The sequence below is a fragment of the Prionailurus bengalensis genome, chromosome F2 (genome assembly GCF_016509475.1).
Source record: "Prionailurus bengalensis isolate Pbe53 chromosome F2, Fcat_Pben_1.1_paternal_pri, whole genome shotgun sequence".
Taxonomy (NCBI): domain Eukaryota; kingdom Metazoa; phylum Chordata; class Mammalia; order Carnivora; family Felidae; genus Prionailurus; species Prionailurus bengalensis.
In genome coordinates, this window is record NC_057353.1 from 67081098 (window position 1) to 67106207 (window position 25110).

The window sequence follows — 25110 nt, forward strand, 5'->3', positions numbered from 1 at the left end:
ATTGCACGATAGTTCCGTTTTTAATTCTTTGAGGAACCTCCATATTGTTTTCCACTGTGGCCGCAACAATTTACATTCCCACAAGCTAGGGCTCCTTTTCCTCCACATCCTCACTAACACTTGTTATTGTCTTTTTGATAAAAGCCAATCTGATAGACGTGCATTGATATCTCATTGTGGTTTTGATTTGCATTTCCCTGATGATTAGTGGTACTGGGCCTTTTTTCATGTGCCTGTTGGCCATGTGTATGTCTTCTTTGGAAAAACGTCTATTCAAGTCCTCTGCCCATTTTTTAATCAGATTTTTAAAGAAATACAAAGTTGTATAAGTTCTTTATATATTTTGGACATTAACCCTTTATTGGATGTATGATTTGCAAATATCTCCTCCCATTCAGTAGGCTGCCTTTTAGTTTTGTTGATGGTTTCCTTTGCTGTGCAGAAGCTTTTAGTTTGATGTAATCCCATTAGTTTATTTTAGCTTCTCCTGCCCTTGCCTGAAGAGACTGGTCCAAAAAAAATACTGCTAAGACTGATGTCAAAAACCTTACTGCCCATGTCTTATGGTTTCGCGTCTAGCAGTCTTTAATCAATGTTGAATTTGTTTTTGTGTATGATGTAAACTAGTGGTCCAGTTTCATTCTTTTGCATGCGGCTGTCCGGTTTTCCCAACACCATTCATTGATTGAAGAGATTCCTCAGGGCTGGCAATGGGGTGGGGAGGAGCTCACCGCTCTTTCATTATTTGAAGCCAGTTGTGACTCCCTCCCCAAGCCCATCATTCTCAGACAGCTTACCACTGTGCCTGAAACGGGAGCTACCTGGGTTCACACACTGGGGAAATTAAGACATCCGATGGCAATGCAGACCCAAGAATGTATCTCAATTCATCCGGAGACTGACAGCCTGAGCCAAGCACGTGGGTAGGGGGCGGTTACCCCTTACTTTTTCCTTACCACCTTCTTGCCCCGCCCCACAGAGGGCAGGGGGCGGGGCAGGAGGCCTCTCGGCGCCCCGCCCCTCCGGCCTCGCGCCAGTGGGCGGAAGTGACGCAAGTCCAAAGCCATTTCCGGCGGGCCGAAACTAGGAAGAAACTTGGAGCTGCAGAGGCGCTCCTGGCGCGGGTCACCGCTGCTCCTGTGCCCCGTGGCCCGGCAGCGCGGAGCTGTCGGGAGCCCTGGCCATGGGGCAGCCCCGGCTCTTCGCAGTGTGAGGCGCGAGGCCTCCCGCGGGCTCCCCGACAGGCCGAGGGCGGGCAGGCGGGAGGTGTCGTTCCAGCTGCGGTCGCCGCTGCCGGCCCGGGCTCCCGGCATCATGAATATAGACGTGGAGTTCCACATCCGGCACAACTACCCCTGGAGCAAGTTGCCGGCCAACGTGAGGCAGGTACGGCCGGAACCTGGGACCTGGGCCCCGCCCTGCCGTCACCTGCTTGCCGTGCCCGCGGGGCCGGCGCTGCTCCTCGAGGCCGAATCCCGCCCTTCCCCCGCCCCGGTCTCGGGGAAATCGACCTGCAGGTCAAGGGTTAGGGAGGGACGGCTGTGGGGCCACAGGGGCAGGATGGGGCCGTTGCTAAAAGGGATGGACTCGCCTGGCACCTTTGCCCGCAGCCTCCTTTAAACTAGGCACTGGGCTAGGCGCTTGCGAAATCTGCTTAATACGGTTCTTGACCTCCAGAACTTTAGGATGGTGGGGAATAGACGAACGTTAAATAAATACGTTACAGGATGATAGCAGCTCATACGTGTTTGTATTATAGTATATGTGTACCCACATATACTATATGTAAGAAATTGTCCAGGGAGTGTCTGGAGGCTGTGTGGTGGAGGCATTGAAATTGGGCCTTAGAGGACGAATGAGAGATAAGAGGAAATAAGATTTTCCGGGAAGTGGGAAAGTTGTTTTACTAGGCTCGCACGAGTGAAAGAGCGTGTTCTGAGAGTAGCTAGCAACTTAGTATCACGGGAGGTGGAGTTGTGGGTATGTTGGTGTTTGGAGGTGCGATTTTGTGAGTGCGTGGAGGTTGTAGCAGATGAGTCTGGAAAAGCAGGCAGGGCCAGATTTTGAAGGGGCTTTTGTACTTGGTTTTGTGGGACTTTATCCTCTAGGCAAGATACGTTTATTAGAGATGTTGCAACAGGAGACTGACAGGAGGTTTTCTTCTGAGGGTTAATTCTCAACTGCTTGAGTGTCATTTCTGTTCAGTGCTCAACAGATAGTAATTGAACACCTGCACACTGTGCCTTCTTGTAGGTGCTGGTGGTTAATTTGCACCAGTCAACAAGACGGAGACCCTGTTTTCATGGATCTTACATTTTAGCAAAGAAAGACAGTAAACAAATAAATGAACAAGAGCCTAATACAGCAGGTGGTGTTGAATCTTAGGAAGGTAGTGATACATGCTGCCTATAAAGCACTGTTTCTCAGACCACAGACCATAGATTGACCTTCAGGTTTCCTCCCTTTCCACTTGGTTGAGGGTGAAATTCTGGTTTCCATTGGTGCTGGGGAGTTATAATCGGAGTTTCGGGTGGTGGTGGTGATGGTATAAGGATTATTTGCTTTTTCCCTCGGCTTGGGGGTTTAGTTCTAAGAAATGAATAGTTTAAGGTTCTGGTGATGCGTCATGTGGCAGGGAGAGTGCTTTCACTGTGAGATACCCAAAAAAACTAGAAGGTAGAAAGACAGAGAAGGAATTCTTGGTTGTCAGTGGCTGCCCATGTGGCATTTATCTTGACTTGAAAGAACAAAGCTCTAAACTTGAGTAAATTTCTCTTGTTAAGCTTGAATGAGGGCTTTGGTACTTTTGTTCTTTAGGGTTTTGTGGTGTGTCCAAAGACAACTGGAGGAACCAACAATCTTTTTCTTTGTTTCCATCTTTTCTCTACTCTTTCTTTTCACAGAAATAAATGTAGCATAATGGAAGAAAGATGGATGATTCGATTATGTTCAGCATGAATAATTGATCTAAATTCGTATTGGCAAAAGCATATCTAATACTTAGTCATGACTATTAAAAATAATCACAGATCAGAATTATAATTAGGTACAGATGTGACATTAAATTAAAATTAGTTTTGGTAAGATCACTTAAAAAAGAGCAGCCATTTTAGCTTAGAAGGAGCTTCCGCTTATAGAAGGTGTTGGAAAACCCATCTGTACAAGTTGCTTCCTTGGACTTCATGTAGCCATGCCACTGTTGGCCTAGGTCAAGCTCGGCCTTTGATTACTACATCACCTTTCTACTTGGTCTCTTGTCCGCAGGATGGGACTCTCTCCCATTCATTCCTCACATTACACCGGAGCGAGATTTCTAAATGCCAACTCAGTCCTGCGCTACCTGTCTCCTCCTAGAGATTACTTGTAGCTTCTTGAATGTCAGAACTCTCCAGGGAGGTTTCCCTGACTTTCTACATGTGGAGCAGTTGATCCTCCACAGCTCTGTGTTTCTCACCCACAGCACTGACCCCACTGTGTTGCATTTGCTGCATACATTACTTGTTTTTTGCTTTTGCATTTTGAGCACCTATCATGTGGTTGGCTTTTAGTAGACATTTTTGGAGTGAATGAGTGATGGTATCAGTCTGAGATTTCTTTTCAAGGAGCTAAAGCTCAGTCACTTTCAAAGTGGGAAGTAGTCCTTGTATGGAAAGAATTTGTTTTTTGCCATTATAATACTAAGTAGTTTGATAGCATTTCCAGTAAGCTTTGATGAGTCTAATTTGGAAATGACTCATTTCCCACTTCTGAAAACTGGGGGAAGGTGATTTCAGATTTTTTTAAAAAAGGTATGTCAGGCCAGAAGGTGATTTCAGATTTTTAAAAAATGTGTGTAAAGCCATTAGTTTTTATATGGGTGGGATGAAATGTTTTTATGTGATATGGCTATACAAAAACTTAAAAAGTACATTAAAAAGTTATAGATAAGGCCATTATTTCAGGATATTTCTGTAGTTTATCAGTATTTTGTATTCATGATTCAAAAACAATTTGTAGGTGTTTTAAGGGAAGTCTTATGATGAGGTTCTGTGTCATGTGAGAAAGGTCAGGTAAAGATTTGGTGTTTTTGGGGGGGGGTGGTGTGTGATTGGGGTTTGTAGGAGAAAAGTCCGTAGAAAAAAATTCCTTATGCTTTTAGCATAATCTGGTGCACAGTGGGTATTTTATAACCAGTACCTGTGTCACTCTTTCATCTGTTATAGTTCCCATTATATGCAGCTCAGCTTCATTTGTCAGATCTGGTCAGTATTTCTGCAGGGTCAGCGCATCTCAGAGTAAAATGACCTTTCTTTTAGTTTGCCTCCTGTAGTGGTAACAGTGTTTTAGTATGCGAATGGTGGGAAATTTGGGGTAGGAGTGGGAGGGAAGCCAAAGAATCTTTGTGAACAAAGCAATTATATTTTATGTATATGGGTAGTGAAGAATAAAATCAACTTTTAGTGTAGTTTTTAGATATCTGTGGGTACACATATGTATTGATTGAACAGGACCAGTCATTACTTTGAATGCCTGGCACAGAGGCTTAGGCATTTAAACACTGTATTCTCTAACTAGCTTAGAAATAACAGACCCTTCCATTTTGAGCGGCGTGATTACACTCTTTGTTCTCGAGTTACCAGGGATGAAGTTAGAAAGGGAGAAAATGCTTGTAAGTCATGATAAATGAAGAGATTTATTTTAAAACAGAAGCGCAAAACCTCATGTTGAGGTTGCTGAGATTCTAGCAAAGTGGTGCTCTGTGTGTGTGTTTTGTGTTCCTTGAGAAGGAGACTTATGTGGCAGTGAAGCTGGAGGAGACCCTTTACAAATTTCACAGCAAGCCCAGTGTTTAACTCCCCTCAATATCTTAATTACTGATCCTGGCTTTGGTGCTGGGTGGAGGATGTGGAGCGGTTTCTCCATAATAAACTTTGTTACTAACCACTTGTAACTTTAAAGAAGAATGAAACAATTTAAGCACATATATTCAGGCAGTAAAATGAGTCGCGGTTTAGCCTGTGATAAACTAATTAATTTAGATGAAGGAAGAGAGATGTTAGTTTTCTCACATCACCTTTTTCTTAAAATACATCCCACCAGTGGGTCCAGTTAGGTGCTGGTTTATTTAAATATGAGTTTTATCTGTCTTGTAAGATGGCCTTTGGTGAAAGCGTGTGTGTGTGTGTGTGTGTGTGTGTGTGTGTGTACGTTTACCTCAGCTTTCAAACCTGTGAGTAGGAAGTATAATAACTGAATCTTCTGATCTTTTTGCCATTAGTCTCCTGTGATATCTAATTTTATTTTACAGCGTGTTGGGAAGATCATACCCAGTAATTAGAAGGGGATAGCAGTCATATATTAAATTAAGTTTATGGTCGCACATTGAATATAATGTTGACTGTAATCAGACACACTTATGCTTTGCTTTCATGAGAATCTATCTTTGAACTTAAAACACTAAAGCAGGGGCGCCTGGGTGGCGCAGTCGGTTAAGCGTCCGACTTCAGCCAGGTCACGATCTCACGGTCCATGAGTTCGAGCCCCGCATCGGGCTCTGGGCTGATGGCTCAGAGCCTGGAGCCTGTTTCCGATTCTGTGTCTCCCTCTCTCTCTCTGCCCCTCCCCCGTTCATGCTCTGTCTCTCTCTGTCCCAAAAATAAATAAAACGTTGAAAAAAAAAAAAACACTAAAGCACAGTGGGAAAGTTTTTTCTCTTTAAAAAACATCAAAATTCTAAAATTGTCTGGATTTTTTCTAATGTTTATTTGTTTTCAGACACACACACACACACACACACACGTGCATGCGAGTGGGGGCAGGTAGAGGCAGAAAGAGAGGAAGAGAGAAAATCCCAAGCAGGTTCCACGCTGTCAGCATAGAGCCCAACATGGGGCTCAGTCTCACAAACCCCAAGACATGACCCGAGCTGAAGTTGAGTTGGACATTCAACAGACTGAGCCACCCAGGCGCCCCTAAATATTTTTCAATGAGGCCATAAGGAGATGATGTTTTTAAGAAGTTATCTTATCATTTAGAGGTACATTTGAAATGTACATTTTCCAGAAATGTTAATTTTTGATAATTATAGCCATCAGCTATAAACAATTAGCAGACAAGGTCTTTTGTTGACAGTCTTACATTTTAGAAAAATGTAGGTGCATGAAGCCACCCGTCCACTTATCCATCTGTCTATTCAACACACGAATTAGGAACAATCAGGAACGAAGTCTTTGTAAATAGAGCTTAGTTTTTTGTTAATGAAGTTATATGCTCTCAGACTGCTCTTTTATTTGATAAGCACTTTAGGTAATTTCAGTAAGTCCTTTAAGGAAGGCAGGCTAAAAATAATAAACACATTGAATTTTTGCTCTAATGTCATAGCATGAAAATTAGCATAATAACATTTAAGAAAATATTCTGTATTCAGTTCTGGAAATTAGAGGTATGAGGATAAAATTAGAGGGAGTGGTTTTGAAATTGTATGAGGAAAAAGTACTGTTGTTTAGTTCAGAGGCTATTTTTAAAACTATTTGAATTTTTTATTTTATTTTTTTTAGAGTCTTGGAAATTCACAGAGAGAATATGAAAAGCAGGTTGTTCTGTACAGTATCCGCAATCAGTTACGATACAGAAATAACTTAGGTAAGTAGAGACATTTTTATATTGAGGTGGAAACGACTATTGCTGATTTACCGTTTTCATTAATCCTATCTTTAAAAAAAATTTTTTTTTAATGGTTACTTATTTTTGAAAGAGAGAGGGAGAAAGCACACACGAATGGGGGAGGGACAGAAATGGGGGGGACAGAGAACCCGAAGTGGGCTCCACCCTGACAGCGAGCCATAGGCGGGGCTCAAACTCATGAACTGGGAGATCTTGACCTGAGCCGAAGTTGGGCGCTCAACCAACTGAGCCACCCAGGTGCCCCATCCGGTCTTTTCAGTACATGTTTCACAGTACTGAAAGTATTCCATGTACACACTCTAAGAAGCTCTGTACTGGGGCGCCTGGGTGGCTCAGTCGGTTGAGTGTCCATCTTCGGCTCAGGTCACGATTTTGCGGTGTGTGGGTTCGAGCCCCACATGGGGCCCTGTGCTGACAGCTCAGAGCCTGGAGCCTGCTTCGGATTCTGTGTCTCCTTCTCTCTCTGCCCCTCCCCTGCTCGCACTCTGTCTCTGTCTCTGTCTCTGTCTCTGTCTCTGTCTCTGTCTCTCTCTCTCTCTTTCCCTCTCTCTCTCTCTCTCTCTCTCTCAAAAATAAATATTAAAAAAAAAAAATTAAGAAGCTCTGTACTGACCCATCTCACCAATAATTTGTAGTAGCAAGTAGATTTTTCTTTCGAGTTCTGATTAAAATTATTTTTTAGAGTATAATTTATAGATTCATTTTACCTTTACAACATTAATTTCAACTCAGATGGTAGTTTTTTCACTTTAGGTGAGAATATAAGCCAGAAGGGAAGTACCTTAGTTCTTAATAGATTTTGATTTTGAGTATTGTGGGTTTTTTCCCATAAATTTTCCACACATGAGTTTAATGAAAACTCTTTCTGTAATTATTGGAACAAATTTTAAGCATAGTTGGTTCCATGTTTTTTTTTTTTTTTTTTTTTAACTTTCTTTTTAACTGTTTGCTTTTTATTTGTCAGATGACTTTGATTAGTCTGGTCTGTTCCCCTGCTGGTCTTCCCCTCCATGTGTTACTCTCATATTAAACACAGTATTTCCGAGAGAATCTTTTTATTTAAATGCATTTTGTGAAAGCGGGAGGTGTTTTTTACGTTTTAGAAACAAACTATCCAATAACTTTTTGAAATAGACTTCATTGAAAATTACCATTCAATTTGGTTCTCTTGTAAAGTCACAGAGTCAGGGATTTGATGAATTACAGGTTGCGTTTTACATCTTTCAGAGGGGACATTCCATGATTACTTTCTGTGCTTTCTGCTCTGGTAAGAATTAGTTCTCTGCTTCTCTGTCCTGTTACAGACTTTGCTTGTGTACTCTGAAGGGGGCTTCTTGTGGCCTAGTTGTTTCTTTGTTCCAACTTGGAGTGTTTCGTTTGCTCTCTTCCAACTACTGTGCTTTTATTTTTTATTAAGGTTGGTTTATGAAGTAGTTCCTATTGCATTTGTAATTATGTAGAAGTGGAAGACACCTGACAAAAACTGGATAATTTCTCTTTCCCCAGTTAAACATGTCAAGAAAGATGAGCGCAAATACTACGAGGAGCTCCTCAAGTACAGTCGCGATCATCTCATGCTGTACCCTTACCATCTGTCAGATATTATGGTAAAGGGCCTGAGGATAACACCCTTTTCGTATTATACTGGGATCATGGAGGTGAGTTGGCAGTGTACATGGGCCATCACGGGCTACTTGTCAGGGACTCTGCCGACAGCGACCGGCTCTGCACATCTCAGCCACGTTGGCCATCGTTCTTGAGTTTACAGCAGAGAGGGGAGTGTTCGTAACAAGTTAACCGCTTGCGCCACACTCATCTAAGCAGCTGCTGGAAGTTCCAGGTGTTCACGGCGGAAGAGTATCTGTTTCTCTTCTGGGTTCTCGAAGGCATTTGTTGACCCTTTGTGCTATTGTAGCATCAATTATTTATGTTAGCAGCCTCTCTATAAAACAGACTGCTTTTAACACATGATGAAGGTCGAAAATGCAGGTGATGGAACTGACCACCGGGCTCAGAAAAACAATGCGTTTAACTCTTCACTGACTACAGAAAGAATTAATGATGCAATACGTGTGTCAGAAACAGAAATATGTTTCTAGTCCCGGCTTCTAATTTCTTTCCTTTATTATTAACTTTTAGATGTTAGCCTTCCTCCAAAAGCAGTTTTTTAAATACCAGTTATATACTGTTTTTAAGTGAGCTGTATGTAAAGATTGGCAATGTTTATGTAGTATTCATTTGCTACTTAATTTTATGTGAGTGCTGCTGTTTTGGGCCCACTCACCGCTTCCAGAGCAGAGAGAAGCCTAGAACTAAAGGAGTTGGGAACCTACGTGTAACAGTGAGGTTCCTTTCCAATGTGGCTTCCTTTGCAAGATCTCCCTTTGCTTTTCTCCCTGAGCCCCTTCTTCACGGGCACTTATGCTGTCCTCTGTCTCCCGCGTCCCCATTCGGAAGGAAATATTAGAGAAATATTGAGGCCTGACAGCCCAGGTTTCTGTCAGTTCCTTTTCACTAGAACCAAGGCAGCATAATGAAGGCGGTAGCTAATCAGTAAGTAGCATCGTTATGGCTGTCTCTCTATTATTTTGCTGGTATTGACCACAAGGTTTAGGAGAGAAAATAGAGGGAGGTTTTTCCTCAGTTACCCGCTTTCGGTTACATCCACGTGCTTGTTGCTCTCTGGTTTCTGTTCTTACACCATGGGGTATAGCTGCTGGGCTGAAAATGGGCCCTGTCTCCACAGTAAACAGTTGGTTTGTTATTGGAGAAACAGATGGGAGTTGAAAAAAGCCGGATACTGCGTTTAACTCTGCTGCTGGTTGGGTCTCGTAGGAGCAGAGATGACTAAGTGGTTAAAATCTTGGTTGGTAGCACATGTCTCAGATGCATATTGATGGAGCTGTGAACCATCATGCCCCTTGTTTCGGGGTATGCCTCTAGGGTTGGGTGTGAGGTGTGGAGAGGCTGGAGCCCAGAGCTCTAAATGCGGTATTCCTGGCACAGCTTCCAGAGGGCAGAGGTTACAGGGCAAATGTTTGGGGTTCATAGAGAGTGCTGTGAGAATCCAGACCTGAAAGTCTGATCTTCAGTTACTAGGTTCGAACCACATAGTGAGTACCACAGTGTGGCATGTGTGTTTTAGGTTGCAAACTCTAATCTCAGGGCTTCGTGCCAATAATTAATTATTATTCTGTTTGGCTGTAGTAATACATGTTTATACAAATTTTTATCTAAGGATATTTTGCATTTAGGATTTTTAATTGTTTTTTTTTGAAAGGACATTATGAACAGTGAGAAAAGTTATGATTCGTTGCCCAATTTTACTGCTGCTGACTGTAAGTATTTAATTATGCTGAAGGTAATGATTAGAGTCTTTCTGTGTGCATGCTATAGTCCGTATCATCATGTGTGTTTTTAACCTAAAACACTTGAAACATGGGAACGGCAGGCACCACTGTTGATAGGAGTTTTATCAGTTTTATACCAGTCAAGTGTAAGATGTAGTCTAAATGTCTATGAGGAATATTTTGGAGTGGTAGAAGGAGAAAAATGAGACTAATCTCTGTATTTCTAGAAAGTGAAATTCTTTCTGATGCTCGGGCAGTGTTGTGTGCCGAATGAGGGAAGAAGATTTGTGCACAGTGGTTTTGCAGCATTGACACATGGTTGTTACTAATACAACCTGCTGTGTTATGCTCATTTTAAGGAAGTGTGTGTCTGACATGTGACACCGTTCTGTTGTGTAGGAAGAAACTTTTGCTGAGAAGGATGTCCTGACTTCCTGAAGTCGGGAGGGCTTCTGCTCTGTAAAAATTGGCCCATGTGACATTGTCACAAGTGTCAGCTTGAGTTCATCTTTCCCAGTTTGGGTTTTCTTTTATATTTCGTTTGAGAATTCCTTTTAATTTGATATTGATTATCAATCAGTGACCAAAAGGTGAACAAAAGCCAAGGGGTTTTTTCCTAGAAGACCTGAGTGTCCTGGCGTTTTAAGATGCATTACGTGTTTTTAAAGGAAAGGCTTTCTTTCAGGTCTAAGGCTCCTTGGCATAGGAAGAAACCAGTACATTGATCTGATGAATCAGTGTCGGTCATCAAAAGTGAGTTACTTGTTTTCCTTCCTTTCTCGTTTCTTCCTCCTTATTATACAGTCTCATTAATTGTTTTAAGTGGTAAAAATAATGAGTTGAATTTCTTCGATCAAGTAAAATATACATAATACAGAAATAATACCAAAAACACCTCTTCGGTATTCTCTAGGTTATGCTTATGCGATTACTGAATTTTAAAACACTTAAGGAATAAAACATTTATTCTTAAAAATCGATTTTGCTCTGCTGGTCTTTTTACCTGCTGATTCCACTCCCAGGGTTCACTTAATGGTTGAAATGAGTACACATTTTTCAAATTTGTTTTCACCTCCTAGATTTCCTTTGAATTTCTGGATTTAGATTGAGACTTAATGATTTGTGTTTTGAAGTAATTTACTTTGAAATAATTTAAGAATGACTTTTTCTATTGAGTACATCTAGAGTACTTCAGATTTTAAAACATGGGAATTTAAAAAGATATTTAGCCTGTTGGAAACAGTCTTACACTGTGAGCAATAAAAAAGAAAGTAGTGATTTCAGGCTGACTGCAAATTCTTAAATGTTTGTACCGTTGCAGAAATTTTTCAGAAGGAAAACAGCTCGTGATCTTTTGCCAGTGAAGCCGGTGGAAATTGCCATAGAGGCTTGGTGGGTGGTGCAGGCTGGGTATATCACAGAAGATGACATAAAGGTAGGTCCCTTTAGAAGTTAAACATGACTTTTATTTTTTAAATTGTAATTCTTCGTCATAGTTCTGTAATTTTTCTGAGAAGTAACACTGTTTGGTTTTCCTGAGAAAATTAAACTTAAGTTCAAAGTTAAATGACTGTAGTAGGGTAGCCTATGGGTGGGTTTGAAAGACACTCTTTAATAATGAGGAAGACTTGACTTGGTCCGTGTACAGTAATCTGGGGACTTTAACTAGAAGTTTCATGTGAAGTGATGTGATGCTGCCATGACACCGGCCAACACTTCTTGAGCACTTGCTGTGTGCCGGCTCCACCAGGCTCTCCTGCAAGCACTTTTATAGCGTCTCATGTGATTCCTGCAACACCCCAGAGTGGTGTGTTATTCGTACTCCATTTCACATAGGAGGAAAGTGAGCACGGAGAAGTAAGGTAACGGCTCAAGTCACAGTGGTAGCGAACGTCCAGGATTTTAACTCAGGCAGTTTGCTATGGAAGTTGTGCTCTTAATCACTCTGCTGAAGCGCTGTGCTGACGAGGTAGGTGCTTTGATGAGGGATAGTGTCAAGGTCAAGGGAAGTGATATTCCCGGTGGTCAGACCGCATTGGAGGTAAGCCTTACGCATGGTAGAAGAGATGCTAAGTTAGAGGTAAAGGGGCAGGGCCGTGGACCAGAGGGCCTAGAGACTAGGTCATGTCTCTCTGTGGTTGAAGAAATGGAAGTGAGCAGGTGGACTTTCTTTTCAGTTTACATTTTATTTTACTTCAGAGGACAGATTAAATCCAGTGAGCAGAAGGCTTAGAAATTTTGCTTCAGTGTGAGAACAGAGCTATAGTGATGTACTTCCTGTGCTGATAATAGCCGTGTGGAATTTGAATAAACTTGTGATCTGAGAGATTCAGAATCAGCAAATGGATCTGATTCCCATTCAAAGAAGATGATTGAATATTGGTATTTATTAGGTAACACTACTTATCAGCAAATATTGGTACTTATAATTTGTCCTCGATTCTGTTGGTGGCATATTCTGGCACCTTAATCGACAGCTGTGTGCATAGGTTTTTCTTCTGAATTCCAGAGCAATAAGAGAAAAAAGATATGTAGTACATTTAGCTAATGGCACCTAATATTTATAAGCATACATAATAGATAATATATAATCATATATAATAGTCCTCATGATAATCCTTGACTTAAACATGAAGAGATTTCAAGAGACTTATAAATTAATTTGGACAGAATTTAATTGAAATTATTTTGTTTTTCTTAGATATGCACTTTGCCTGAGAAATGTGCTATTGATAAGATCATCGATGCAGGCCCTCAGCTGTCTGGATCACTAGATTACAATGTAGTACATAGTAAGTGGTTAGTAGAAGTGGTCTTTTGTCAACATAAAAACTAATTTTAAACCATCAACAATTAATAGCAATTTTTATCAATCTTTTATTCACATACACTGCAAATTTATACAAATGAATCATAAATAAAAAAATGTTTTTAATTTTGTAGTTCTGAGCATATGAAGGAAACAGATTTGAAAACTTTAATTCTTTTCCTCTTCTGTTTATTTTTTTTCTCCTTTACCTAGTATTCAGTTGTAAGAATCTTTGCAGAAAATCAGGAATCAATTTTGGTTTCTTTTTTTTTTTTTTTTTTTTTCAACGTTTATTTATTTTTGGGACAGAGAGAGACAGAGCATGAACGGGGGAGGGGCAGAGAGAGAGGGACACACAGAATCGGAAACAGGCTCCAGGCTCTGAGCCATCAGCCCAGAGCCTGACGCGGGGCTCGAACTCATGGACCGTGAGATCGTGACCTGGCTGAAGTCGGACACTTAACCGACTGCGCCACCCAGGCGCCCCAGTTTTGGTTTCTTTTTAAATTTACTGTTGTTTAGTATTCCATCTAAAACAGCTACTTTTGCTTCTGTAGGCTTATATAACAAAGGATTTATTTATCTGGATGTACCAATATCTGATGACAGTTGTATAGCAGGTAAGTATATGCTAACACTTTCCAGGGTTTTTTGAATGGTTACTAGGTGCTGCACATTGCATGTATCACCCTAATAAATTAGACACATAATCTAGGATCTATGATGTTAGAATCTTTCAAAGAAAGACATTTCTCTTTTGTTATGTTGTAACACATTGTGGTGGTTTTATTTAAATTCCTTATTTTTTATCTTCACGTTACTATACATGCTATGTTAAAATAATGGAAGTCTGAAATAAATTTCTCACATCCTAAATCAGGTTAATGTTTTCGCAAATTTATGTCCTTTTAGTCTTTGTTCAGTGCATAACTGTTTTTACAGATGTTCAGTCCTATCATAGCTATTATTTTAACTCCACATACCTGTCTTATTTTGTCATGTTGAAGTCATCTCTTTTGTCTTTATCTACTCCTCCCTTCATCCTTCATCCATTCCCTAAGTTAAACCAATATTAAGGCTCTTGTGTATTTCCTTATGGATGTATCAGTTTATTAGAACATTCTCCTATTGCTGGTTATTTAGGTTGCTTATAATTTTTCTTTTTCTTTCTTTCTTTTTTTTTTTTTTCCTGTAGTAGTGATGTGCTTAACATCCTTGAACACAGTGAACCTTTTTTCCTATAGGTTAGATTTTTTAACAAATGTAGGTTGTGTGTTACAGGTATGTTTTTATGTTTCCCAGCATATCTTTGAGCTATGGTTCTTTTTTTTTTTTTTTTTTAAGTTTATTTATCTATTTTGAGAGAGAGGGAACACAGGAGGGGCAGAGAGAGAGAATCCCAAGCAGGCTCCTCACTGTCAGCATAGAGCCTGATGTGGGGCCAGAACTCACAAACCTGTGAGATCGTGACCTGAGCCGAAATCCAGAGTTGGAGGCTTAACCGACTGAGCCACCTAGGCGCCCCTGAGCTATCGTTCTTATTTGTTGGTATCTTTTACCATACTAAGATGCTTAATATTTGTGTAATCAAATATAAATGTCAAGAATTTCCAGGGAATGACTTTGAGTGATGGTAGGGGCTTATTGCAGAAATACTCCCTCATGTCAGTGTTGAATCTTTACAGGTTATCATGCTGTATTGTATCCTGACCTTTATCTGTGTTACCATGTGTTTGCGATTCTTTAATAAATGATTTTGAACCATGTACGTACATGAATTCTTTAAATTTGGAAAGAAAATCAAAAAGTAATGAGATACTAATTCTTGTTTATATAATTGATGCTATAGCAAATAAAATACTAGTTTTACAATTTGAAAGGTTTTGACAAGGAAGAGATTTCTGGAGGACAGGGCTGGTAGTGGTTTCCTGTCACTATGGGAAAATATGAAGGCATTACTCTAGTCTTTACTGTCATCGATCAACTGATATTGACTCATTTGAGAATCCCCTGAAAAGATAGGTTTTTGGTTAGTTCATTTCAGTCCCTGTTGACTGATAGTTTGAATATTGACTCACGTTAGCACTAAGTGCATTTAAAAGATGTAGTCAGAGAAGGGCCAGGTGGATGGCTACTCCATTACAGTGATGGGTTCTGCCATGCTTTACCTACTGTCTAGCAATGTTTGCTGGTGCGGACAGACTCAGGCTCTTATTACTGCTGAATTTACCTTCCTTATCACCGTGGAACATGGAGTGTTCACCAAATTGTAATAACCTATGAAAAGCAGTTTGACAACGTGGAAGCCATCAAATTCAGCACAAATGACGCCTGCAGTTGATTTCAGAGAAAGCATTTCAGCTGTGTTTCAACAAAACAAGCACTGTGGTTGGTGGAACAAATAAATTGGGGGAGACAAATACTTTGAATAGTCACTAAAGGGTCTGTTGTTTTTTAAATTTTTTTAATGTTTATTTTTGAAAAAGAGGGCGGGTGGGGGGACAGAGAGAGGGGGAGACACAGAATCTGAAGCTGACTCCACGCTCTGAGCTGTCAGCACAGAGCCCAATGCAGGGCTTCAACTCACAAACCGTGAGGTCATGACCTGAGCCAAAGTTGGTTGCTTAATTGACTGAGCCACTCAGGGGCCCCTAAAGGGTCTATTGTTAAAATATGTTTAGTCCATCATTCATCAAACTGTATACTTGTTCAACTTATGTCTTCCCTTTTGCTTATAGATTCTAGATTTCTGTTATGCTTGAATAGAGTACTTTTAAGATATATGTGTATGTATATGTGTGTGTGTGTGTATATATGTACACATATATGCGCATATATATGTAAATAGTCTAAAAATTCTTAAAAACTTTTGTCATACAAATTCAGACCTGTAGTTGGAGCTTATTTTTGTATTTGATGTGAAATAAGGGTCCAACTTGGTTTTTTTCTATTTGGAAAACCAATAGCATTTGGGTAAATTCCAGGACTGTTTTTTCAGTAACCCATTACCACGGGGTGGAAATGTAACTTTTGTCATACATTGAATTCCCCTCTCCACTGGAGCTAGTTCAGATAGTCTTTTGTCTTCACGGATTTGTTTTTATTTTTATACCATATTGTTTTGATTACAGTGACTCAAAATAATCTTTAATGTTAGTTATTGCCAGGGGCACCTGAGTGGCTTGGTCGGTTAAACATCTGACTCTTCGTTTCGGCTCAGGTCATGATCTTACGGTTCATGAGTTCAATCCCTGCATCAGACTCTGCGCTGACAATGTGGAGCCTGCTTGGGATTCTCTTTCTCTCCCTCTGTCTCTGCCCCTCACCTACTTGCACGGTCTCTATCTCTCTCAAAAATAATACACTTAAAAAAATTTTTTTTTAAATATATTAGTTACGGCCAGGCCTTCCTTGTGAGTTTTTTATTTTTAAACTTTCTAGGCTATTCTCAGGTATTTTTCTTTATACTTATTAATTTTTATTAACATGTTTAAAATTTTTATTTTGTTATTTCTTTACTGAGATATAATTGACATACACACTGTGTTAGTTTCAGATGTAAATTGTAATGTTGATAGTTATATATATTGTGAAATGATCATCATGAGTCTGGTTGACATCCATCACCACACATAAAAGCAGAAATCTTTTTTCTTGTGGTGAGAACTTTTAAGATCTACGCTTTTAGCAACTTTGAGATATGCAGTGTGGCATTGTTAACTATAGTTCCTGTGCTGTACGTTACATCTCCATGACTTACTTATTTTATAATTGGAACTTTGAACCTTCTTATTCCTTTTACCCATTTTGCCCATCCTCCACCTCTCATTTCTGGCAGCCACCAGTTCTCTGTGTATGTTAGCTTGATTTTTTTCAATATATTTTTGAGTAGGCAATATTATGATATAATATTTTAAATTTATAAAAGATTATAAAAACATCTGCTTCTGACCCCTGTGCCTGGCTACACAGTTTCTCTCTCAGTGGCCACTCTCTCAGTGGCTCTCTTAAATTTCTTGTTTATCTTTCCAAAAGTATGCTAAGCACATAGGCATGTATGCATTTATCCTTTTTTGTATGGTTTTTGTTTTACGCAGATGGTGTGTTGTAATTCATACTTTTTTTTTAACTTTGTATTGGAGACTATTCAGTATCTCTTTACCTAGATGTAAATTGTGTGCTTGTAACCTCTTAAGTGTCTTGGTTTCTTCGTCTCTGAAATACAGAGGTATAGTATTAGACAACTCATGAGGTTAAGAGGATTAGATGAAATTGTGTGTGTCAAGTACCTGGAAGTCGTCTGGCACTTAGTATGTGCTCAGTAAATGTTTGCTACTATCCACACAGCTGATAGTGTAGGAAAAGAGGTAAGGATATCAAATAGGGGGTTTCTAAAATATTTCAAAAGAGAAACCACTGATCCTTAAAAGTACTTGGATGACTAGAACTATAGGTAACACTAAATTAGAAAATGACCTGAGGGGCGCCTGGGTGGCTTAGTCGGTTGGGCATCCGACTTCGGCTCGGGTCATGATCTCACGGTCGGTGAGTTCAAGCCCCGCGTTGGGCTCTGTGCTGACAGCTCAGGGGCCTGGGGCCTACTTTGTATTCTGTGTCCCCCTCTCTCTCTGCCCCTCCCCTGCTCAAGCTCTGCCTCTGTCTCTCTCAAAAATAAACATTAAAAAAAAAAAAAAGTGACATGAGCCAGATCTAGAAAGTGAATAATCTGTCATTGTGATTTTTTGCAATGTCTTCGTTTTGACCACTTAAGTTTTGTCTTACTTCTCTTTGTTAGGAATAATTTAGGTTTTGGGTGCAATAGATGCTATTAGGTCCAGGAGACACAGGACCCCCAAGTCCTTTGATGGCCTAAATACTCTTCCTTCCCAGGATATTTTCAAGGGAAACGTGCACAGTGGAGAAGGGTAAAGGAAAGCATAGTGCCTCTTTATTATCAGCTGGGCAGAGTGCTCTAGTAAATTGGATTAGAGTTTCTGGACCAACGAGATGGAGAGAAATGAGTATGAATCCACTTTCAGGTGAACAGCACCTGCTAGGCTGCCTCCTGTGATGAAGAAGGTCTTGCCCTTCTTAATACTGAGGCCACTGAAGAGGGTATAGAAAGAAAGCCCCAAAGAATGAATTAGTGATTGCTGGTAAAAGTGGCCGTCGTGCAGGTGAATTTCTTCTCTTCTCAGCATGGAGCGGGGATGGTGGGAGAAAGGCAGCCAGGACAGTCTTTGTGTAGTCTCTCAGTCTTTTGCTTTTCTGCCTTAGCCTAGTCACCCCTGCTGTCTCTCAGGCATCACAACACACCCATTGCAGCCTTCCCCAGGCGGGAGCAGCCCCAGTGCCCCTGCCTTTCTACCAAGCTCGTGTCCTCCAGCACTTCCTTTGCCTCAGTAATCTGAGAGTTCCATGGGATTAAGTTAAATTAACTCTTTGTAGGATTTGTGCTCTACTGTCAGAGTCCTCTGTGTAGACTGGGTTGTAAATGTCCTTAACTTTGGGGGTTTTAGAGAACTTGCTGTGGAGTGGATAAAATCAAAAGCTGAATTCAATCTCTAAGGTAGAGGTTTTTCTTTTTGAGTAGATATTTGAATTATGCTTTCTTATTTCATAAAATTGTATCACTAAACTAAGTCTATTTTGTTTTAGTTCCTCCTCTTGAAGGTTTTGTAATGAATCGGGTGCAAGGTGATTATTTTGAAACTCTACTTTATAAGATATTTGTCTCAATAGATGAGCATACTAATGTTGCAGAGGTAAGCATGAACAGTGTTTTATGAAAGACTTGGCCTCAAGGTTATAAAATAATCTTTGTGTGAAGTAAAGTTATTTAATGACGGTTAAAGTGTTTTTGGAATCTGTACATGGTAGATCATAGACCATTAATATACTTACGTCACTGTTCTTATGTTACTTCTTGTATACACATACTGAGTTTTTTTTTAGTAATAACATAATTTGGTAAATAACTTTTTATGTGACTTCTTGGTAAAAGGATTGTAGGCTGTTGATCGATATAGGCATTTTCTTATTTTAAATGAAACTCAAAGAGAAAAGAATCTTCCATTGTTATGGTCACTATCTAGACTCCTACTACTCTAAACATCTTAGACATAAGGAAAGGAGAAAGTTCTGATTTCAAAATTTATTCAGTCTTTCAGTTATTCTTAATTTAAAATTTTGCTCTTTATGGTTCAGTTGTTTATTACAAGCTGTGTAATATTGATAATTCTAGGAATGTAAATAATTTTTTTTTATCTTCCAGCTTGCAAATGTCCTTGAAATAGACTTATCTTTGGTTAAGGTATGTAATTTTTATACTCTTTTTACTTATAAATACTGAATGGCTTTTATTATAAGCCATTGATAAGCTACTGAGAGATAGAGACAGTGAGATTCTTATCGCTCTCCAAGGGAGTGGGGACAGTAAAGGGGTCCTTGCAAAGATAGAAAGAAATAAGGATCCTGAAGTGGAATTTCACCCCACGCAGTGAAAGCCAGCACTCACATTCCTGTGCACGCAGGAAGCAGAGTGATCAGTGTCTAGTAAGGAGTAAGGAGGTCAGTTAAAGCAACAACTTCTGCTAAACTGCACCACTTCAGCCTCTTGCTTCGTAGACAGCGGCAGGCCTGAGGGTTGGGAGCATTCGCTCTTCTACGGATGTGAAGACCGTAGCAGATGAACAGGCCTACTGAAAAATGGCTTTTTCTAGTTATGGGATGAAAATGTGTGAGGATCACTGTAAGCATAGTCCGTGGTTATATTTTCTCTCTACAAACATTCTGATGTCTGGTTCATTGTAAATGCTAATTTCCTTTCTGTTCCTTTCAGAATGCCGTTTCAATGTACTGCCGATTGGGCTTTGCCCATAAGAAGGGACAAGTAATAAATTTGGACCAGCTTCATTCATCGTGGAAGAATGTTCCATCCGTAAACAGATTAAAGTAATTCATTTATTTAGTATGAGATATTAGAGTTTCCTCTTAGGAAAAAATATTGTTTTATGTACAAAAATTTTACCAACCTGTCAGTTGAGGTGAACCCTATATATTCGTGGTTTTTAATCTTTTTTTGTGTGATGAATCTTTTTTAGGATGATGAAAACAAGAACCCTTTCCCCAGAGAAAAGTAAATACAGTATTTTACATACAGTTTTTTTGTTTTTGTTTTTGTTCGTTTTAGTATTTTACATATAGTTTTAAAGAGTTCTCAAATTCCCTGAAGCCTGTCCATAGGTCTTAGTTAAGAACCATTGCTGTATGTGGGCAGAGCATTTGGGGGCTACGTCTCAATTTCAGGCTTGAACGTAAGACTGGATTTGGACGGATATTCATAATTTGAGTACTGACTTTAGTAGCTATTTTTATAGAAGATAATTTATATGACTTTTAAAATGTGGATGTATTCTTCGTTAATAGGAGTACTTTAGATCCACAAAAGATGCTGCTATCATGGGATGGTGGGGAAAGTAGGAGTCCTGTACAAGAAGCTTCATCGGCTACTGACACAGATACTAACAGTCAAGAAGATCCAGGTTAGCACTTACTCAGTTTAATGTAGAGTGTTTATAGATGATGGCCTGTGTCTATACATACACTCACAGAGTTAACTCTCCTAGCTTTGTTCTCGGTGTCATTCGTTTGGTACATAGTCGTTGAGTACTTACCCATATGCTGGGTACTGTGCTAGGTCTTAAGGGTATAAAATTGACAAGAATATGGTACCTTCCTTCTGAGAATTAAGTCTAGGGAGAGAGAAGTCAGGATAACCACAAAACCCACAGCAACGTGAGAAGTGTTTTGGTGCTTGTGGGAGCAGAGGGGAAGTGCTCCCTTGTTGCCTAGAGAGGTTCAGGAAGCTTTCCTGGAGAGGAGGATAGTTGGGCTAAAAATGAATAATAGCTTGCCAGCTGGTGAGTGAGGGAAGGCCTCAGTATGGGCCAAGCACAAGGGGAGGCAAAGCTAATGGACGAGGGGGCTACATGTGGTTTATGTTTGGGTGGGGGGAGGGGAGCACAGCATAGGCTCTCTTTCTAACCCCAGCCTCTTACCTGAGCCAGGTGACTCTTCTGAAGAGTTTAGGCTAGCTAGTCTTAATGTTCTGTCAGTTATCAAGTCTTGGTTTATTATTGGCTTTTAAGAAGTTTATTATAGGGGTGTCTGGATGGCTTAGCTGGTTAAACATCCGACTTTGGACTTTGGCTTAGGTTGTGATCTCGCAGTTTTGTGAGTTCTAGCCCCACATCGGTCTCTGCATTGGCAGCACAGAGCCTGCTTGGGATTCTCTCTCCCTCTCTCTCTGTCCCTCCCCTGCTCGCTCTCTCTCTCTCAAAATGAATAAATAAACTATAAAAAACATAAAAGAAAAAAGAAGGAAAGAAATTTATTATAGGGGTGCCTAGGTGGCTCAGTCAGTCAAGTGTCCCGACTCTTGATTTTGGCTCAGGTCATGATCTCATGGTCGTGAGATTGAACTCTGCTTTTGGGCTCTGTACTGAGTGTGAAGACTGCTTGGGATTCTCTCTCCCTCTGGCCCTCCCCTGCTCGCACGCGTGCTTGCTCTCAAACAAACAACAACAAAAGAAATTTACTACACAAGTACCTTTAAAAAAATTTTTTTTAACCTTTTTTAGTTCGAGATAGGTGGGACTGGGACCTTTTGGGACTGCAGTATTGGCTTACATTTAGTTATGTAATTTTTTTAATTATCAAAGTTGAAAAGAAATACTTTCTCATTCTAAATGATAGCAAAGAATAATTTTCATTTACTCGATTTTACATTATGATTTTTTTTTTTCTAGCTGACACAGCCAGTGTAAGCAGTTTGAGTTTGTCCACAGGATATACAAAGCGTATTGCTTTTCTCTTTGACTCAACTCTCACTGCCTTTTTAATGATGGGAAATCTTTCACCAGTAAGTCAAATTCTTGTTTAAATATGACAGTGTTTAAAGGTTAGAATTAAAATAGTTCATGCTTTTAGGTCCCTTTTTAAGAATTAGATTAATTCCTAAAAATGCAAAATGCAACTGTCTTTGTTTTATATTCCTTAGAGGAGCATAGTAACTCTTTAGTGAGGGTTACTTCTGTAATCAGAAGACTCCGCTTCACATGTCACTCACTTTTAAGTGTAATTATATTAGACAGCATAGTATAAATGTGAGATGTTAATGCTTCATATAAGAAGAGAAAACTAGGGCTTATGAACAGTAGACTCATGTAAGGTGTTTAAGGTCCATTTTAAGTTTTTTTTGTTTTGTTTCTGTATTACAGAACTTGAAAAGCCATGCTGTCACAATGTTCGAAGTTGGCAAACTGTCAGATGAGTCTCTGGACAGCTTTCTTATAGAACTAGAAAAGGTAAATCTGGACTGGTCAGTATGGGATGTCAGGGCATTTGGAACCATTTCTTGATACAACATCAGTTATTGATTGTATAGGTTTTCATATATTCTTGCTCATTCCTGCCTAATTCCTCACCTTAATACTGCAACAGTCATTTAGACTTTAGAATATCAAGTGGATGAACAGATTTTGTGATTTAAAAAGTGATTTGTGGACCTTATCTATCACTTAGCGTGATTTGGTTTAATGAAATGGGGTACAGAAATAGTCTATGTAATTTTTTGAATTACGTTTTTCTAAAATAGCTTTTAATTTTCTTTAGTATGATTTTCCAAGATCTCCTTTCAGCTGTTTTATTTGAAGTTTTTGTTCCCCTTATCTTAAATCTGAAACAGTGTCCCTGGGTATCATGTTTATGTCCACTCTCACCATCCCCTTTATTATCTGGAAGACTTCAGCCAATGCTCTTAGCCACCTTCTTCCCCATGAGGACAGCCCTACTTGGCCTTAGCTCTAAATCTGGATTGCCCTTTTGGGGGTTTCCATTTCCTAGGTTTTTTGGGTTTTTGGTGGTGGTGGTTGTGGTGTGGTAGAGGTGTGTGTGTGTGTTGTGTGTGTTTGTTTTCATTTTTGTTTTTGTCCTCTGTTTTCCTCTCTGCAAATAGTTTATATGCTGAATCTGTTACTTGACTAATAATTTTGGTACCTTTTGTGTTTTAGTGGTGAACTCTATGTATTAAATGTGCTACTTAGAGGATTTTATGATTCCATTATCCTTTATATCTTAAGAAAAAGACCATGACATTTTTCACTCTTCCTTCTCCATAAATTTTTCCTTTTTTTAGGGCAGAAATGTATTTGAGATAATCCTTGCTATTAATTGGTCTCTTATTGTTACCTTTATACATCCATTATTCCCTCAATACTTTTAACACCTTGTTAACCCCATTTCTTGTTGTGTATTATCTTGGAAAATTTGCCAATAAATTTTTTATTTTCTAGCACATTCTAAGTTCTGTTTTTCTGACTTTTATTTTTCTCACCTCCACTAGTCTTTTACCACGTTTAGCAAATTGGAAGATCACTTTATTTTTTATATATCTATATTCTCTTATATCACATAGTTATTTTTGGGAAGGCCTTTTAGTCTGAAGTCTAGTTTTTAAAAATAGTTTCTTAGCTATTTTTTAAGAAGCTTCATCTTGATGAGGCTTAAGTGGTTATCTTATTTTTTAGTGCAGATCTAATTTAGTCATTTTCCCCTATAGACCTGTCTTTCCATCTCGTGTGTTGTTTCTGGGATATGTGTGTTTTTACATATGGAACACGTACCTGACTCAGTGTCAGAAGAACATGCTTTAAAATGAAGTCCAGTGAGCACAGCGGTTTTGTCCACTATTCAATCCATACATCCTAGACAGGTCATCCATAGCACATAGTAGGGACTCAGTGAATCCTCGTTGAATGAATTTAAGCTGTATATTTAGTAGCGTTGAAACAGCCGTGTTGAATCACATACTCCACCGAGCTTTGCAGCCAGTGATACAGAACTGTGGACACGGTGATGAGAATTAGGGGCGTAACTGGTGACCATGGATTGAGTACTCTTCTGGAAGAAGCAGAATGTAGAATGTAGATCTTAGAGTTTTTTTAAGCACTCCATTTGAATCATACGTGAGACACACAGCTTACATAATGGTGTAATTTAACATTATTTGGATTGTTAGTTTTACTTGCTGGGATAATTTTTATCATCTTCAAGGATGTATTCAAATAGAAACTCAACTGAGATTTAAGCTAATGTTTCAGTATTGCCTGGGCAAATTTGTGGTTTATTGATTCTTAATGTCTTAATATCTCTACTGTATGGTTACATATTAGGATGAATGGTTTGAGAGTGGTACTGCAAAACTTATTTTCTCTTGGTTTAGGTTCAGAGCACTGGTGAAGGAGAAGCACAGAGATATTTTGATCATGCACTTACTCTGAGAAACACAATATTGTTTCTGCGTCATAATAAAGATCTAGTTGCACAAACTGCACAGCCAGACCAGCCCAATTATGGTATGATAAATGTACTTGATTTTGAAGACATGATCCTATGGAACTTCTTTAAGAAATTAAACAGGTCACGCTCACTTATTTAATACATTTTGTGTAGATGGCATGTCGAGTTTGCAACTAAAGGCTTGTTTTGTGAATTTCTTTGCTCGTGAACTCTTTCTTACCTTATTTTACTCTTTCTCCTTTCTTATATGCCACTGTAGTATTTGTAGCATTTAAATCTGTTCAGTACCTATAAGAAGGGTTGGAGTGTTTAATTTGTTTAAGTGGCTGGACGGAATTTAGAACAGGCCTCAGTTTGAGGGGTAAACAAGTGCCAAAATGTAGTTGTTTTAAGAAGCATAAAATTTCATGAGTGAAAGATTCCATTGTATAAAAATAATAAACAGGAGCTTCCTATTGAAATGCTGCTGTAATATTTACTAAAGTATTTTACTTTAACAAATAAAAAAGAGGACGGAGAACCTTTTTAAAGAGTAAAAGAAGTAGTGACACTTGTAATCTGTGATGAGCCCTGCTGTGGCGATCACCTGGCATGCGCTGTCAGTGTTGGGATAGACGAGGGTTCCCAAACTGGGGGTCAGTGGATGGTAGGTCGTGCGTTGTGCAGCGCCATCCAGGAATATATGTTTTGAAAAGATGACGTGGCCTGGGCACCAGTGAAGAGCATTTGGCTCAGGTCCTCAGACATTCGCAAGAGCTGCATCTCGGAAGCCTGTGAAATCTTGGCACCGCGATAATATTTACTCTCACTCATTCTTTCATTCACTTGAAAGTTCTGTTTTCTGGCCAAGAACCGTCGAGTTTCTTAGTGACATCCATTCTCATTCTACTTCTTTCACTAGCATCTGGCTTTCTTTTCAACTCCATT

At 39.5% G+C, this 25110-nt stretch overlaps 1 protein-coding gene across 1 annotated transcript in view; it reads left to right on the forward strand.

The window, feature by feature from the left end:
- Positions 1-1059: 1059 nt before the first annotated feature.
- FAM91A1 (family with sequence similarity 91 member A1) overlaps positions 1060-25110 on the forward strand; it is a 45040-nt gene continuing 20989 nt past the window's right edge. The window contains exons 1-15 of the mRNA XM_043601704.1: positions 1060-1386; positions 6537-6621; positions 8170-8321; positions 9944-10001; positions 10699-10766; positions 11335-11448; positions 12715-12805; positions 13380-13442; positions 18481-18587; positions 19097-19135; positions 19664-19776; positions 20251-20366; positions 21633-21745; positions 22104-22190; positions 24107-24239. Of these exons, the coding sequence (XP_043457639.1) occupies positions 1315-1386; positions 6537-6621; positions 8170-8321; positions 9944-10001; positions 10699-10766; positions 11335-11448; positions 12715-12805; positions 13380-13442; positions 18481-18587; positions 19097-19135; positions 19664-19776; positions 20251-20366; positions 21633-21745; positions 22104-22190; positions 24107-24239 (1411 nt within the window). The 5' untranslated portion in view covers positions 1060-1314. The remainder of the gene's footprint in view (positions 1387-6536; positions 6622-8169; positions 8322-9943; positions 10002-10698; positions 10767-11334; positions 11449-12714; positions 12806-13379; positions 13443-18480; positions 18588-19096; positions 19136-19663; positions 19777-20250; positions 20367-21632; positions 21746-22103; positions 22191-24106; positions 24240-25110) is intronic.